The sequence below is a fragment of the Diadema antillarum genome, unplaced genomic scaffold (genome assembly GCF_040938485.1).
Source record: "Diadema antillarum isolate AM-2024a unplaced genomic scaffold, OU_Dant_1.0 seq00000204_RagTag, whole genome shotgun sequence".
Lineage (NCBI taxonomy): Eukaryota > Metazoa > Echinodermata > Echinoidea > Diadematoida > Diadematidae > Diadema > Diadema antillarum.
The window spans coordinates 753703-771680 of NW_027271263.1; the positions used below are offsets into that span (position 1 = coordinate 753703).

The window sequence follows — 17978 nt, forward strand, 5'->3', positions numbered from 1 at the left end:
CTAGTGATCTTTGTTTGTTTGTTTGTTTGTTTGTCTGTATTTTAGAGAACTAGAATGTGAAATCGATTATAAAACTCAATTAGCAACTTTCAGCAAGTCTTTAATTTGAGATTGTCTTTAATTTGAAATTCAGCGAGCGAACAAACGGTCTACCCCTGATGGTGCATTTCCTTCTATTTTCACTGCATGAGGGGAAGGAGGTACTCAGTACCCTTTTTGGTAATGATTCTTTTATGACGTCACTGAAGAGTCCTAATGGTGAAATGGGTCACAAAATTCATGAAAGTTGACGAATCAAGAGCGAACTACTTTCTCATCCAGGGCATCCATGACTTGCTCTTATCTCAAGTCCTTTGACTTCATGAGAGAAACAAAAAGGAAAAGGAGAAAGAGACAGACAAAGAGACAAAGAGACAGAGGAAGACAGAGAGAAATAGATAAAGGGAGAGAGAGATAGAGAAAGGAAAAGATAGGAAAAGTGAGAGAGAGAGAGAGGGAGAGAGAGTGAGAGAGAAAGAGAGAGAGAGAGAGAGAGGGGGGGAGAGAGTGGTGGTGGGGAGCTAGGAAAATACATGTACCTGTTTCAAGTTTTATGTTTTGATACCTTTTATCATATAACAATTCACGTACAGGTGCAAATAGTTGACATGTTTTGTATTCAGCAGTTCAGATAATCATGTTGCGTTTATGATTGTATGTGATTTTTGATGAAAATGGAAAAATGAATGAAATGAAATGAAAGAAGGTGAGTGCTTTTACAGCATAGATACTTGTCATACAGCAACAGTGAAGGACATAACGAAGTGGGAAGAATCACATCAGTTGTTGAAGTGGAGAAGGGACATATAGTGGTGATTGTCACAATATCACGACACATTATCAGCGGGATGTCTGTAAAGCCGAGCTTTAAATCACTTCACAAATTGATTGATTTTAAGTATACTCACAGAGAGATGGAAGGGGAAAACATACAAAAGAATGAACGGCAAACACCTGATGGGTTTCGAGGGGAGAGTAGATACACGAGGTAGACAGCATTGCTTTCAACTAATTGTGCAAGCTAACACAAACTTAGACCGCACTAAGCCTCATTCAAAATGCATGATGATAGAGGGACAGCGTGGAAATGGCGACGAAGGCTCAATACGGTGTGAAACATGGAAAAGGTGATCTCTAAACCACTCGTGATTATACATTCTGAAGTAAAGTGGCAGCATTCAACAACAGGGGTTTCATCTAACAGTTCGTCAATGCCAACCTATGCCGTCTCTCACACAGTTAGTATCTGACCTACAGAACTTAAAAGAAAGATGGTAACAAAAACTCAATTTCGACTACAGCGTGTCAGCATGAAAACAGAAATTACTGTCATGAAGTTGTTTTGATTTCATATAAAAATGCTCTGCAGCCCTGAGAAGATGGATGGGCTTGACAATTTAAGCCAGCAACTTCTTAAAGCTTGGCGCTTTTCTCTCTTTGTCACTGAAGACAGACATTCAGAGCACCCCTCTTATTTACGCGGGAACCAAGGCCAAAAAGTCTTCACACCCCGTCTCGTCTGGCATGTAGTTCGATGCTTTGTAATGATTCTTCTTCATCGTATTGTACAACTGAAGTTGCCGTGATAATACACGTGATAATGACATTGGTGTAGTGTTTCCATTATCGATCTTTTCCACGCTGAGAGCACAGCGTACAAGGCGGTGACTACTCGTATGTATAACCATTTTATAGTCGTGTGGAATCACTCAGTCTCGCCTGTACGTTGTCTGAAATTACCTCTGTCTATACGTGCCTTCAGTTACTATCAAATCAGTCCCTGATGACTCCACTGCTTCTTCGTATACTTGCCTAAATCGACAATTCAAAAAAGCCACTTTTTCGTAAATAGTGATCGATATCCGTCTTGTTATGTCAAGATATTGTTTATTTCTGTGCATTTTCTTTGTCTACCTAATGTGCTATATTTATCTTTATCTGTAATCTGTTTATTGTTACATCAAATCGGCAACAAATCCAAATTGTTTATAGTAAACACACTTTACATAGACTCATAGTAAATAATACTATTGATGGATTAACAGTATGAATTTCAAGGACTTAATAAGATATAATGATAATAATAAAAAATTGAATCACTATGATGTGTCCTGTATCAGAGGATTTGACACAGAATGCAGAGTGATTACATATTCAGAAAACTCCCCCCCCCCCGTTTTTTGGAATTTCCTTTCTCTTTTACTAGTTTCTCCCAGCATCCACTAGCATAATTACGAAATGGTAATTTGAACAGTGATATGTCAAAGGTTATCTTAAAGAACGTTTGATGCACTTATTAAAGATAACAATTTTCTTGATAAGGATAACCGCCAAAATATCCTGAATGGATCGAGCTGTATACATTTGGGCATTTCATGATCACAAACCTAAGGTCTAGGTGAGCAGATATATAAATGAAATGAATCACATAATATGAAGAAATATGGAGCTATAGGTGTGTTAAGGAAAATGTTTCGAGTTTAAATGGTACCCGGTGCACGTTCATCCTTGGACAAGACATTTTGCCTACAATGTTCTTCTCGCCCCAGGTGTATAAACGTGTACCTGACAATGAGTCCTCTGGCAGAGCAGTGCTAACACTGAGCAGGCTCTTCTGAGTATATAAATGTTCTCATTATCATAGCTATAAATAGTGAACCTATTTCTCCTCCATCAAATCCAAAAGTGAATGAAAGTGTACGAGCCCATGCCCAGGAGCTTCATACTAAGTGTCCATTATACCAACATGTAGATCTACTGCAAGCGGGGTCACGTGGCTTTACGACAGGACTATGTTACATGATTCTTACGCGTTCTATAAGTTCTATGATTTTTGTTGTGTTCTGCACAAACTACAAAGAATTCACTACGCCACTGAAGGAAAATATTGGTTCTGCAATAAAAAAACATGAAGGCAATGGGGTACAAATGATATCTACAGCATGTAAATTGTGCAACTTTTCTACGACTTCTGAACTGTACTATCGCGGTTTTTTTCTTTTAAAGACAAGGGCATTTTTGAAGACTATCACCACACAAATGTGGATCATCAGCTAATATCTAGTTGCACTCACTCTATTGATGATGATCAAAGTTTTTCACATCCACATCCAAAAGGTTGATTCACAGTTACCAGTGAACCAGCGTACCAGTGTTTTTGTGGCACATAGCTTTCTCAGTCTTATTGCGGAACTGAAGTTACCTGGCAATGTTAGAATTGCCATTAATATTGTGTTCGGGTTAACGCTGGTCAGGTCCTCCTTCGGATGTGGATATGATATATTTTGGTCGCCATCTTCAGCCATTAATTTCGTTGAATCTATAGCCCACATTCTATAGCTAGTCTATTTCCAAGGCTCCACTACCATGAGCTAAGACTTCGATACTCCTACCTGCACATCGGGCATTGCTGCACTCTGAATGAATGGAATGGGAAGAAATCAAATTGTAATGTAATTGTGAAAATATCTTCAGAAATGTTTCCTGTTCTGTAACGAGTGGAGTATCATCGAAAAATTTGATGATAGGCTGTCTTTTTGCACAATATACAATATCTACAATGTATCTATCTATTTATTTATCTATCTATCTATTTATCTCTCTATTCTACTATCTATCCATCTATCTATCTATCTATCTATCTATCTTACCATCTATTCATCTATCTATCTATCTATCTATCTATCTATCTATTATTCATTAACATGAGGCAAAAATCAAACCTTCTGACAGTCTGCCTATTCTACTGGATCATGAAAAGGTGAAGAGACAAAGCACGCATGATCAGTCAACCTGATGTGGAGTAAGAAAGAAAAAAAAACTTCCTTTTTCTGCTTGCTACATTGCAATTCCGATATACAAGCAATGTTTATGAATCATCAAGCCACTGGTGAGGTACGCCACTCTACCGAAACCAGCTTGTAGCCATTTTTGTACCCTGCCGCAAAACGCGTTCACCTGCGCGATGCACTTTGTGCACCCAGGACGAGTTGCGTTGGCGTGTTGATAGCCAGCGGCCGAGTTTCGGTCTACTTCACTGTGAGCGTCCATCATCCTCGATTGTCAATTGGCCAGTAATGAGACCAGATTTTCACCCAAAACGGAAACGAAAATCCAACTCCGAGAAGTACTGTAAAATCTCTTTCAGATTTTATCTAAATTACAGACAGATGAATTATCTGATTATGACTATTTTCGTAATGTCCTAACGTTTTAAGTACATGTGTTACATAGTAATGTACACAGTATACAGTAAGCCTATAAAGTAACACATGTACTGAAAATGCATAACGATGGTTATCCCACAAGCGCACTGTGCACATAATAAGTACTGTGCACATAAGTACTGTGCACGTAATAAGTCTCTGTACGATTACATACACGATCAAGCAGGTTCACACAAACACACTCTTTATAAATATATATTTGTGAGTGCGTTTTTGTATAAGTGCGTGCTTGTGCGTGTGCGGTATCCGCGTGTGTGCGTGTGCGATATCCACGTGTGTGTGTGGGTGTGGGTGTGTGTGTATATGTGTGTGTGTGTGTGTGCGTGTGTGTGTGTGTGTGTCTGTCTGTCTGTCTGCCTGTCTGTCTGTCTGTGTGTATCTATCTATCTCTCTATGTATATGTGTACAATTTCTTAGTGATGAGCACCAAGTCGGCACAGCAAACATTCTGCGAAATAAATTCTGTGCAAAGACCAAAGACCGATAGAATGGCCCTCCGGTGACGGAGATACCCTTGCTCGTTTCTCATGTTTTTGAGATGAAACATCGTGGTCAAACTTTGCCAGTTATTCCCCATTAGGCGACGAAGATGAGTGGCGATACAACGCCCTCTTTGTACTGGTTGCTTCTAAAGTCGTTCAGAGCGGAGTCAGACTGGAGATGAGCATTAGAGGAAAGTGCGTAGCGTGAGGAGATTGACAGGGAATGACTCTAGCCTTACACGGGTTATTAAGAGGTGGGGTGGGGTGCTAGTAGGGGAGATGAGGGACTGTTGAGGGTGTCAGGGTCATCTGAATGAAGCATTACAATGTACGGCGTACTTAGTTTAACCATGGAGCTATATCATGGTTTAACATAATGTACACTGAAGAAGATGTGAGACTCGCAGATGGCTGGGTTTTTAAAGATTGATGGTGAGTGGGTTTACTGAGCATTAAACCAGACGGTACCGGAGAGACAGGACAGAAGTGGGTGTCTGCATGTGAGGAAGAGTGTAGGCTTGCTGGGCATCGCAAGGAATTTACGATTATCAGTCAGGCATGTCCTGCTTATTACCACGATGATTCCTTTAAGATGAGTATCACAGGAATCGGGCTGGTTGCCTTGGTGCATTATCATGCATTTTCAGAGATGAAGCGAGTTAATGGAAAATGTCATCACCAATGGACAGAGACGACGGGTGAGACAAGGTCACTCGTAGGACTGCAAGGTCACTCGTAGGACTTGTTATAAAGGTTTGTTGAAGCACACCACACCTACGAGAGGATTGTCTTGTCATCTGTCATCCTTGAATTGAAGACTGAAGGATAGACACTAAGCTAGACATAGGAATTGAGAAGAATCTTTGCAAGAAAGAGTGATCGTGATGCTACTCTTAGTTAAGAATGGAGTCAAGCACCTATAGGCCTACTGCTTATAATTTCCAGCTGCCTACGAAGAAACATTTGAAATTACATTATTTTATAGTGTACCTTAACACGAAAAACGGAGACGAGATAGTGGAATCTCAACCAGAAGTGCAAATAATGTTGTTCTGAAGGCAGTTGCTCTCGACTATAAAGGAAAGTGCTGTACACATCTCAAATACAGAGGAGTGGGGGGGGGGGGGGTGTGAAGAGAGTTAGGTAATCCCGAACTGTCCGGTGCTAAAGCTGTTTGCACGCGAGGAGCCAGGGGAATTGGGTTTGAGGACAAGATTGATCATTACTTCATTTACCAGGTAATCTCGAACGCCCTTCCCCTTCTAGCCAGGCCTGATCCCGGTCGGGATGCGATCTTCACTGAGATGACTTCAAAGAGGGCCATTCTCAATAGCATCCCTCATAGAGTGGAGTCAGCTAGTCTTGGTTGAACAAACCCATTTCTTTCTTCGCTATATTGTCAATTTATCGGTCCAAGAAGCATTTTTTATGTGTGGATAACCTTATTTAAAGAGGGACAACGTAGGTATTTTTACAACATTTACAGAGAATAGCCAAAATGAGGACTGATGAGGGGTGGTTGCAAGGGTACTGTATTATTTATCGTTTTGACGTTTTGAAGACATGTGTAACGTGTATAAATGAAAGATATTGAAAACATTTAAATGTAATAGTTTAACAATTAATACAATATTCCATCAAATATTGGTCGATCGATGTAGACGTAAATGGTTGTGCTCATTCTACAGAATTTTCGGTCTGTTCGCAAAGACTAGATGGGGCAATCGTAGAAAGGCGGCACACGATCACAAAACACAGATTCAATTTCTCATGGCGCCGTAGAACAAATCTTATTTTCAATTTACGTGTAGGAAATGGTGAAAACTTTATTTTCGATCGACGAGGAAATTGAGAAGACATATTTTCTGATGAAGTATAATGGAAATGCTTTGCATGCCAATTTTCTCCCAGTGTATGTCGATTTCTTCAAATGGGGAAAAAGAAGACGCTTGCCCCATTATGCAGTCTGTTGTTCGCAAATGAGTAATGACGTCACAATGCCAGGTGAACTCTTAACCTTTGTGTAGATGCGAGTAACGTAGTCTTTTTTTTGTTTACATATTCTTCTTTGTTTTTTGTTTTTTTTTTCAAGATAGGCAATTTCATTTCGGCTTCCAGAAGCCAGCATACAGCGTATGATATGCATCCCTGTTGGAATAATAAAGACGGCCAATATCTGGTTCACTCCGTCTTATATCCATGCTAGAAAGGGATCATATAAGATGGCGAATCTATGATTTACTTTACTTTTAACCTAGGCTATAGAAAGGAGAAAAAGAAAGAAAGAAAGAGAGAAAGAAAGAGAGAAATAGAGAGATAAGAACGTGAGAAATTTGCAATGTGACCTACAGACTATACATAAACTAACAACACGAACCACAAAGGAATGAATATATTCATCGTGTGTACTTTAGTATTAATGGCATGGAGTCTTATGGGTAACACAGCATGATATTGTGGGCTCTTTGTTATGTGACACGAGTGCACGACTAAATGAAACACTCTACACACCAAACACCCATTGTTGTTGTTTTTTTTTCAAACCTACACTTATTTTGGAAGATATCCAAGATTCACTTTTTCTCAAGTATCCGCTTGCAGATTTGCTTGTTTTTATTTCACCTATTCTTTGATTCATTTACTTTTTGACCGCCGATGAAGTTTTGTTCTGTATTGCCAAAATATTGCATTCAAGGAAATGACTGTTATATCAAATGATTTACGATGGGCTACGCTGGTTGAATGATCAGAAATTGAACATGAGCCATTTTGTGGCGGATATGAGAATCTTGGTTGGCAGTAACCACAATCTCTCGGGGCATTTTGCGCATCATATAGGGGTTATTTCGGCTTTGCTTTGACCGTTGGGAAGATACAACAAAGTACGACAATTCGGATCGGTTTGGTATGGTGAATAGTCTATTCAGAGATATTTCTACCTTAAAGGGATAGTATAGTTTTGGTTGAGATGGAACTTCATGTGTCCGATTTATTGTGAGATAATGAAAAATCTGTTATGAACCATGAAAGAGCAAACAAGAAGACTTCAAAGCTTATTTGATGAAAATTGGTTTTGGAATTGCTGAAATATCCAAAACAACAAGGTCCTGATAAAAAGTGGGACCCATTCTTTATTGTTACCTCATTGTTTAACTTTTGGTATATCTCAACAATTTCGAAACTAATATTCATCCCAATAAACTTTGAATTCCTCTTGTTTTCTCTTCCATATTTCAGAAGGGGTTTCTTTTAATTATCTCGCACAAAGGTAGAATCTGAATCCCCCATTTCAACAAAAATTATACCGTTCCTTTAACTCTCTGGTTGAATTTTACCACACTGATTACAAAGTTTTCCAACACTGCCAGGCAGCATGCTTTGTCGCTCTTGCTCGCAATAAACAGCAAACTTTGATAATCAAGCTCGAGTTGTGACGTTGTCAAAGGTCGTTGTATTGTACATGTGTAAGAATCCAGGCAATTTCTACCAGTAGAAACCCTTATAACGTCTACTGGACCTTACGCAATTTGCATCGAGAGAAGTCACAACCAAAGGTACGCCTTTAGCAAACGATTTCTTTAAAATCTATGGTTTTTCGTACTTCGTTAAACTGGAAAAATAAACGTTTTAAAGGCCTAGTTACGGAAATGAAATTGTTAAAAATCATCTGTCTTGAAAGAAATTTTTCCATATCACTTCGTGTTCTTGTCTAGCCTAGCCTTCTTTAAACACGTTAAAGCAAGTGCGTAGATGTGACCGTGTTTTGACTTGTTCGAGTGGTGCCTCTGCTGGTGGTTTGTGCATGACATTAAAATGAAAACATTGAAGAAGGCAACCTTCATAATAACCAACACCCATCTAAAACGGAGTCATTACCGTTTCCTTTTTCCACATGACGTCATCAGCGGTCGCATGGCCGATTTCGACGCTCTCTTTACACGTCGAGGAGCCTATAACATGTAAAGTTTGGGTGCTGTGCTGGAGCGTAACCATGGCGATAATAATAGGTGATTTAGCTACGGTACTTACGGCTCATCAGACGATTTGCGCAATTACGATTACACTTATGGTCATAACAAATATCTCAAATCGCTGCTGACATTAATCCGCCTAGAAGAAATTCTAAGAAATCACAGGTTTTAACTTCAGTAAACATACGCTGCACATTTCTTGATACAAATCTTGGAGTTAGTTTTCTGCGCGAATTGACACGCATCCTCTTTCATGAAAACTTCTACATAAATCTTGAGAATAAGAAAAAAAAAACCCGGCCAAAATCTCTTATCTATGCAAATCGAAGGAGGTAAAGAAGTGAGATAAAGAAACTCGAAAGTTTGCTCAAGGTTCTTGCTTGTAAATGTCAAATAGAGTTGCAGATCTAGGCAAACAAAACATAGGACATTTTCCCTGCAGGCATTTTGAAGACAATTCAGAGTTTGATGTCCAAATTTGGCTTGTCTTTTCGCCTCAATGTTTGGCTTGCTGTGCTCCATTTTCTCGGCAAGGCAGGACTAAGTGGACTGTCTTTGTGCAATTTAACATAATTCTGTGCAGACGGTAGGACCTGTGCAATACTAAACTCTTAACCACACAATTCCAGTGTGAACGATAAAGGACCAAATAAACATCTATATCATGATTCTTTAACCGTCCGAAGCATGGCAAAGGTTACACTTTGGGAAAATCATTCACAACAGTTTAAATGATGTAATAGCACTCAACTCACCAGTTCTACAGATCCATAATGCCTCCTGCTGAAGACTCCCCGTCTAGCAGCCAGATCAACCGCTGAAGAACTGGAGAAATAAGAAACAAGGAATAAAATCGTGATTAATAAAGTTTTCCAAAATTCTTCCATATTTTCAAGATATTTTCAAAATATGAAAACGAGATATGGGTATTAGAAGTACGACACGACAAGCAAAAAAAAAACAAAAAAAACAAAAACAAAAAACAAAAAAAAAAAACCACAAAAAACAAGGAACCAAACAAACAGAACTTTGCCGAAATCGATTTTCACCGAGGGAAAGTGGGAGATCTTCTTATACCCATTAAGGCTTTTCTGAGAAACTCTAGCGGGACCCGTCTCACCAATTTTTTCATCACTATATAGGTAAAAATATACAATATGTGTAATCTATCGACATAGAAAGAGGTACAGCAAGTTGTATACGTTTAACTAATTCTGTTTTATATATTTCTAATTTTTGTTATAGCAATTTCGTTGAGAAGAACGAAAGAAGACACCCAAGAATTAGAGTGGCTTACGTCAGCCTCTAACACCGTTAAAAAGACGTGCAATGGATGGTAAAGCTGACTATCAAAACAAACACACAGCTAAATCGCAGTAACTCGCTTGTTACCATGGATACTAACAAATAAATGGTATCTTTAACACATTCCATTAACTTCATTATAGCAAGATCACGCTGTGAGTCGAAAACAAGTGTTGAAAGCTTTCAGTAAAGTAAAGCCCGTAAATCTGCCTATTTCCTGGCTGGCCTTGTAAGATGGGAGTTTGTGCTGGTTGTTTGGCTTGGTCTAAATCTAGCCATGTATTTGATATACTGTGAACGATGGGATGCAATTTATGCAATGAAATTTTCTGCCGTGTAAACACGCAATCAATGTTGTATGTTAATTAGACACATCTTTTTGAACCTCAGTGCCAAATAGTATCGAGAGGCAAAAAAAAAAAAATCAAACAGAAACAACAAATCAAATCGAAACAAAACAAAACAAAACAAGTTTTATGTAGTAAACAATAATCCCTAGCTGTCCAGGAAAGTCGATACAGAAGATGAACGAACACGAGAGGGAGAGTGTGAGTTATAACAACTAATCAATCCGTGAGAAAAACATATATAATTCAAACACACAAACACAAACACACACACACACACACATATATATACATACACACGCACAGTTGTCATATTCATGCATACAAGTGATATGTCTACAAACTTAATGCCCTACAGCATGAACCTTAACTAATTACAGATGATAGAATTATTAATAGTAAAATGTCATCATTATTGTTATCATCATCATCATCGTCATCATTCCTATTTTTATCAATATCATCACAATTTTTGTTACAACAATAAGGTCTTAAAAGGGAGCGTGCGTCAGATAATGTGTCTTTAATTCGAATACTGGTGTTGAAATTTATCACCAGACGAGGGTATTCACTCGAAGATGTCCTCAGGGATATAATATATATATATATATATATATATATATATATATATATATATATTTTTTTTTTTTTTTTTTTTTTTTTTTTTTTTTTTTAGTGGTAAACTGAATGTTGTAAATTTCATTTACTGTTTTTTTTTTGTTCGATCTTTGGCGTCAGTTAAAGTAACATCAACATGAGGAGAGTAACACCGTCAACATAATTCCCTGAAAATACTTCATTTTGAATGTTCTCGACATTCACACTTCTATCGAGAAAGGGAAAAAAAGTCACTGTAAGATTTGTTTGTTTCGTTTTGCTTGGTTTGAAATAAAACACAGAAGGTGCGAGACTGAACATGGTGATTTATTGCATTTTGCAATATCTTGCTAAGGAGCGTGGCTTTAGTGCGACAATACAGAATGTATGACGATTTTAGAGGAAGCCACACTATAAATTTTACGACGGTTTTTATGAGATATTTATTGGCAAGTGGTTTGTAGTGCGTTCAATGATATGAAATGTGTACGGTGAGGGATGTAATGTCTAGTCGTATAAACTTTATGTGTAAACATTTTAAATGTCATGATAGAAACGATCTGGGTGGCACTTCAACAAAAGGGTTTGCGAAGGGAGACTAGAATCGATATCCTTTCATGCATTAGGACAATATAAAACAAAACATCCACAATCTATACACGAATTACATTTGATAGTGAGTCCCTACATTGTCGCAAGAGCATATTGCCTTTCTCTGAAGAAAAGAAAATTGTTTTAAGTTTGATTTACATTAATCATGTTAATATATTCATTATAGTTTTGGTGATTATGATATCAATTTCATGCTCTCGGTTCTTGTACTGGTAAATGGAATAAAAATTTAATTTAATGGATACAACTCAGCCACAATTAAGCAGTATAGTATTAATCATATTCCACATACTAAGAATCTTGCTATAGGATTGGTCAAGAGCTAATCACGTGATAAAGCGTAGTTGTGCCCATCACATCACCAAAGAAAAGTTCGTTACACTCTATGATAGTCATTTTGTTTCGCTGATCTCTTAGTCCACACAGTCCTATGATAAAACTTACAATTTTGAGTATGCGCGAAATAAAAGTGCGTTGCACTGTGTTCTATCATTTGACCTGGGTCAAGTGATAGACCACAGTTCAACGCACTTTTATTTCGGTGCCAGGCGCGGGGCGCGCGGAGCAAATTCATTGTTTTGTCATCTACGCGCATACGTCTAAAGTAAACTACGTAACCTAAGCCCTGAGGATAACATAACACAACTAAAACAGTTTCAGATGTGGAATAAAATGGTAATATCTAGGACCCTAGATGTGGAATATTAAGCAAATAATCAACTGTTAGTTTCAGGCAATGAGACAAACTGTCACTTCCTCGGCGATCTGAATGTGTACGCTATCTTTCCTCAGCTGCGCTTCGGGAAGATAGCTACATTCAGATCGCCTCGGAAGTGATAGTTTGTCCCATCACCTTCACCAACGTTGATAGTTTGCTTACTATATAATTTCTCAATGAAAAACAAAAGTTGGTATCATTTGGTACATATAGCTCCAATTGAATAGACAGCTTCTTCTCTGCCTGTACTTTATCCCCACTCCTCCCCTTTCCGCCCTTTTCTTTCTCGATTCACCGTCTGTCACCACGTGTCTCATGGTGCCCATAACACACGGAGTTAATAGGCCCTACTCATTAAAAACACACCGCCATCAGGTCTATGCCGTCCTTCTGTTTTTCCCGGCCTGGCTCTGTCCCGAGGGAGTTGAGGTCCTATGACGTGACCGTATTGATCAGTGCAGAGGCATTGGGGGTCTTGTGTGAGGGAACGTGTGTCCATAGCAATATTCGCGCCACGGACAACTGGCGCAGTTGCTGATGACGTCACAGAATTGATGATAACGTTCCCAAACTGTCCACGTAGGAACGAGATTGTCCCTTTCCATGAATATCACAAGCCTAATCAAAACGCCAACTTAACCAGGTATGCGACATTTGCTTGTTTTCTTTTTCTGCACATGTTCAAGGTGGTACCTCACATCTCATGCGATGAAAGGTAAGTTGTGCTTTTATAAAGCTATGACTTCCCTTTAAACATATCACGGCACACGGCTTATGCTGCGTGTTTAAACATTGTGCATTTCCTTGATGTATTTAATAAAACCCTACTGATGAAATGAAATAATTCAATGCAAAATGGCGGCTGACGAACTAAAGGACGGATCCCGACAGTTCTTTCATATCATATTGCTAAATGTTGAGGCTGACGTGAATCTGTGCTTTATTCAAAGATCTGATGTAGATAGCGAATCGGGTTGTTGAGGAGGAATAATGTAATCGCATTCGTAATATGGGACATGTAGCAAGCTGTAAATGATTCTGTTGATAGAACCTTATTTAGTGAAGGCGTTGAGTGTTAAATGATAACAAAGACGGAAAACTGTATATCGGTACTTCAAGCTGCTTATAACTTTTTTTAGTAGTCTAACACAATACAAGAACGTGAAGAAGGAAGGATCACGTCTCAATGTTGAGCTTTAATCCTCATGTGGAATGATCTTTTACATTTTTTCAGATGTGCCATCGCGTTTTACAACATCCGCACAATTTAATGGAAGCTCCATGTTTGACAGAGAGAGAGAAATGAATCTGACATCTGTTTACATCATGTCCGAGAAAAAGAAAGATTGCCAAATTTAGTAGGTTTTAACAATCTTGTGGGGTTATGCCATCTGGTCGTGTAGAACGAATGATAAATGATCACAAACATATCCATCCGCCGTGTCTTTCAGAATAAAACACAAGGCGTAAATTTCCCGAAGGTAAAAACCTGTTCTGGGATATGTCGTCAGCATATTTATAAAGACTACATTTATTCTTACATCATGACTCACACAATTTGTATACCATGTCAATATAGTCATAAACCTTTTGTCACGTGATATGTCCTGTTGGCTCTAGGGCAACTCAGGCGCATTGAACTTTCAGAGTAATAAAAGAAGATTGCTTGAACATCTTAACGTAGTCAGATGAACCTTGGCCTACATAATGAAAAAAAGGTCCGATGCCACCTTGCCAAACAGCAACAATGTAGGAGAAAAATCGACGGCAGTTAACAACGGTTATGACTGACTATAAGCATGATGAGTTCACTTTTGATCAATTTTCCAGTTGTGGATAAAGAGCAATGCTAGATGATATGGACAGCCGCAGGAGATATTTGGTTTTAAAAAAAAAAAACCAACAACAACAACCATACACTGATACTGTTCTTCATCAATTTGAAATTGTAATACACTCAGCTAACATAATGTATTTTTACGTCAGGAGTTACTGACAATCACCTTTTTAAGTAGAGAAACTCTTTTTCCTTTAAGGACTTTACAAATTGGTAATATCTTTAAATATCTTCTTGCATTAGGAGAGAAATGTCACAATGCACATGATATGATTCCCAATGACCTAAGAAACACCGCTCGCCTGTCGCCCATCCGTGGGCTTGAGCACTGCTGAGTAAGACCGTCTAAGAAGACCACAGCCTAGCGGCTACCAACTATGAACAAAATAGGATCGCTTGGAAATCTCCTGAAAAATAGATAGTCGACGAAATGAAGATCCAAAAGAAGAACATGGACAGAGGCGAAATCATACACAGACACAAAGAAGCCGAAATAGCCCGAGGAAAGCAAGAAAATGGAGCTAAAACAACAGTTAAGTCCACGTGACTGATCTATTCTGTTACTGACTCAGACAGCCATATTCTCTCTATGTAAATGCTCTGAACGATGTTGGGGTTTATAAAGCCAAGGACGAGACGGGAAAAATTGGAATGGAATGGAAAGACGAATATAGACAAATAGAGAGAGAGAGAAATAAAACAAAAGAAGACAAAGAATCTATACCCTACAGTTGTTTTACATTTTTCGCGTGATCTTACCCTTTCGCTCATCGAACATTTTGTATTATAGGGTATCAGTGACTGGTCCACAGTGATATGACTTACACCACGCTTTCTATTGAATCATGCATAACCATTTCGTCGATATTTTTTCACATTCGGTATTGAAGAACAAAAATAGAAACAAAACGCAACATTTTTGTTGTTGTCGCAGTTTGAACTCTTTCCACATATCGCACTACCCGCCGACAATCATGCCCCAACCCGTCTTACCTCTTACGGGTAGATCTTTCATGAGATTACACGAGGTTGGTTTTCAGGAATAATTTTGGCTACGTTGGTAAGTTTCTATCTACCGTAGATCGAAATGACACGACAGCTTGTTCATGCTGAAGATGTTTGTTCTTCTTTTGGATGGTGTATCTTTTATAGCTAGGGTTGTTTTTCTTTTAATCAAACACGTTCGGCAAAAAGGTTTGAAAGGATACTTTTGTATTGCTCACAATAGAAACACCGTTCTGGTAACTATTATTTCATAATAATATTTTTTTATATATAAAATATATCTTTTTCGTAAATTTAATACTTTGAATATATTTGATTTGTATACTTATAATACCGCTGTTTTGGGATTTTATTATTTCAAAGATATGTTACCTCATAATATTTCATGTATGTTTTCAACTAATAATGAAATTCATAAATACAATACACGAAATTGCAATAGATTTCATATGTGGGTAGTAAAAACAAATCTGGTTTCAAACTCCGTACGTCACCAATTTCCGTTAATCTGGTATTCGATTCCTAGAGATATTTGTTCACGCAATAGCCTGTCCTCTTTTAAGAAATTTTTGAAAATATACCTTCTAGCAAATCACACATAGTCATAGTCAGTTTATCATATCATTTGTCTTATGTTTTTGTTTTGTTTTGTTTTGTTATGTTTTGTTGTATTTGTTGGTTTTCTGTCCATGTCTACACTTTGACTTTGTACCTTAAAAATCAATTATGTTGTGCATAATCGTAAGGGAACTTACTTCACAAGGCCTTTTTGGCTTTTCTCAAGTTCTCTTTTTTCATTTTCACTGTTATATGTAAATGATTGATTATCCTTTTGTGTATTCTTTAAATCCAATACTGTTGTATTGTTTTATCCGAAAATGAGATGAATAAACGAATTGAATTGAATTGAATTGAATAACTGATGACAGATTCTCAAGTTACAACACAGAATACAAGGAAGTGGTGATTAGGAAATAAAGCTGAAAGAATGACTCCTGTGGTAACTCATTAGGATTATAAACTGGCTTTCATGAATTTTGTTTGTTTTGGGGTGTTTTTTTTTTTGCATGAGAAGATACACGCGTCTATCTGACAGCAACTGGAGATAATTCATAACGTGTGAAGATTTACACGTCGTGTTCGTGTGAGGGTAGAAAGCACTCAGAATAAGTTTACACTCCACTTCTCTTGACGCAAATTAAGGTTTCCAAAATATAAAGTATAGGGTGAAAGGGATGGTCCCTCTAATGCTAACTACCTAGGGGAGAACTTATTTGAAATATGTGAGAATTAAATCGTGGACCGTTCGTGAATCGATTTTCTTGCGTTCAGAGCAGTTGTTTATTTCCTCCTTTACAGCTAGCTTGACCAGCCTGCATTGTGAGAATAGAACAGGGACATACTGTGAACGAGCCTGTCTTTACTGCGCATTGTGTGGTATTCAGATGCCTAACATGACAGAATTCAGATGGGACAAGTTCCCGCCAATAACTCCCTCTCTACTGAATTCAACTGGACTGTCATCCTGCCCTCGTCTGTTGCAACAGATGCTCTGCCTCCATGTTTATGTTTTCGACACGAAAGTGTGCTAATAAGACAGTCCTCTGTCATTTTCTACGGCTTGTTAGTCCGCCGAAGATTTACGGCGCAACGCTCAAAGTGTTGACACCATGAATTCCACCACGACTGTGTGTTATACTAAAGTTGCCAGGTTTTGGCGCGAAGCTTTTCACTGACAATTCTAATTGCACTTGGAAGGGAAACGGATCCCATATATCATCGCAAAGGAACACCTTTTCGAGAGTGCCAGCTGTCTGTTCATTAAATAGTTGTACAGCGACCGTTTTTCATCATTCCCTTAATGTCACTGGCCCGCCGCGAGGTGGGTGGGATCAAGGGTATCGGTATCCTCTACGCTCTCTATCTAACCACCCTTTTAGCTGGCTGGAGGTTTGGTCTTGTGTGCAGGAAGATGTCGAGAGAAGAAGAGATAATGCAATTCAAGCTCTATCTAGATTGGGCTGGGCGTAGACAAACCACAGTGAGATGAATGTAAATAGGTCAGAAAAACAGATGAAGTCACGACCTAAATTAACAAAGCAACATGCTTTCAGGAGCATGTGAGTGATTTGTTTGTCATGTGATAAGAGCTGGAAGTAGAAGCACCTAAAATTCCAATGAGGCCAGCCATTAAAATCACGTCATCCCAACACACCCCTATTCCTTTTTGCATGTCAATGCAATCTGACAAATCTTTCTGTGTTGACGCAATTTCAGATTGAATAGAATTTTCTTTTCCCTGGTGTAACAGATAGAATAAAACTGGCAAATGCCATCAACCACTGCGGTAGGGACAGAAGGGCAGAGAGAGAGAGAGAGAGAGAAAGAAAGAAAGAGAGAGAGAGAGAGGGGGGGGGGAATGGGGGGGGGGGTCTGTGTGGCTATGCTGGTGGTATTCTACCTTCGATCAGAATAGGAGCAGGTGGCGGCTACATAAAGCAGAGAGCCCGGAGTGATTTCTCAGCGACGCAGGGGAGATGGCAGATAAGCTGTTACCTAGCCAGCGGTAACCATAGAGAGGCCCCACACACTATTTCATCAAATCCGAATTCTATTAGTGTGAATTTACACGAATAAGGTCACCTGTAATTAATGTTTCATAAGAGGAAGAGAAAGAGAAACTCTTTCTAAAGGGTGAGAGAGAAATGGGGAGAGAGAGGGAGAGATGGAGAGAGAGAAAGATAGAGAGAGGAACAACGATGTCTGAATTACGAAAAAGGGGTGTGGCCGATTTGAGTAGGTCAATTGTTTGATTGGCCTCACTTGTATCAATCGTAGA

At 38.6% G+C, this 17978-nt stretch overlaps 1 protein-coding gene across 3 annotated transcripts in view; it reads right to left on the reverse strand.

Annotated features, from left to right (window-relative positions):
- The window catches only part of LOC139728884 (GTPase-activating Rap/Ran-GAP domain-like protein 3), a 236383-nt gene that overhangs the window by 78684 nt on the left and 139721 nt on the right, over window positions 1–17978 (reverse strand). For all 3 annotated transcript variants that reach the window (XM_071639821.1, XM_071639820.1, XM_071639819.1), the window contains exon 2: window positions 9474–9543. In XM_071639821.1, the coding sequence (XP_071495922.1) occupies window positions 9474–9543 (70 nt within the window). The remainder of the gene's footprint in view (window positions 1–9473; window positions 9544–17978) is intronic.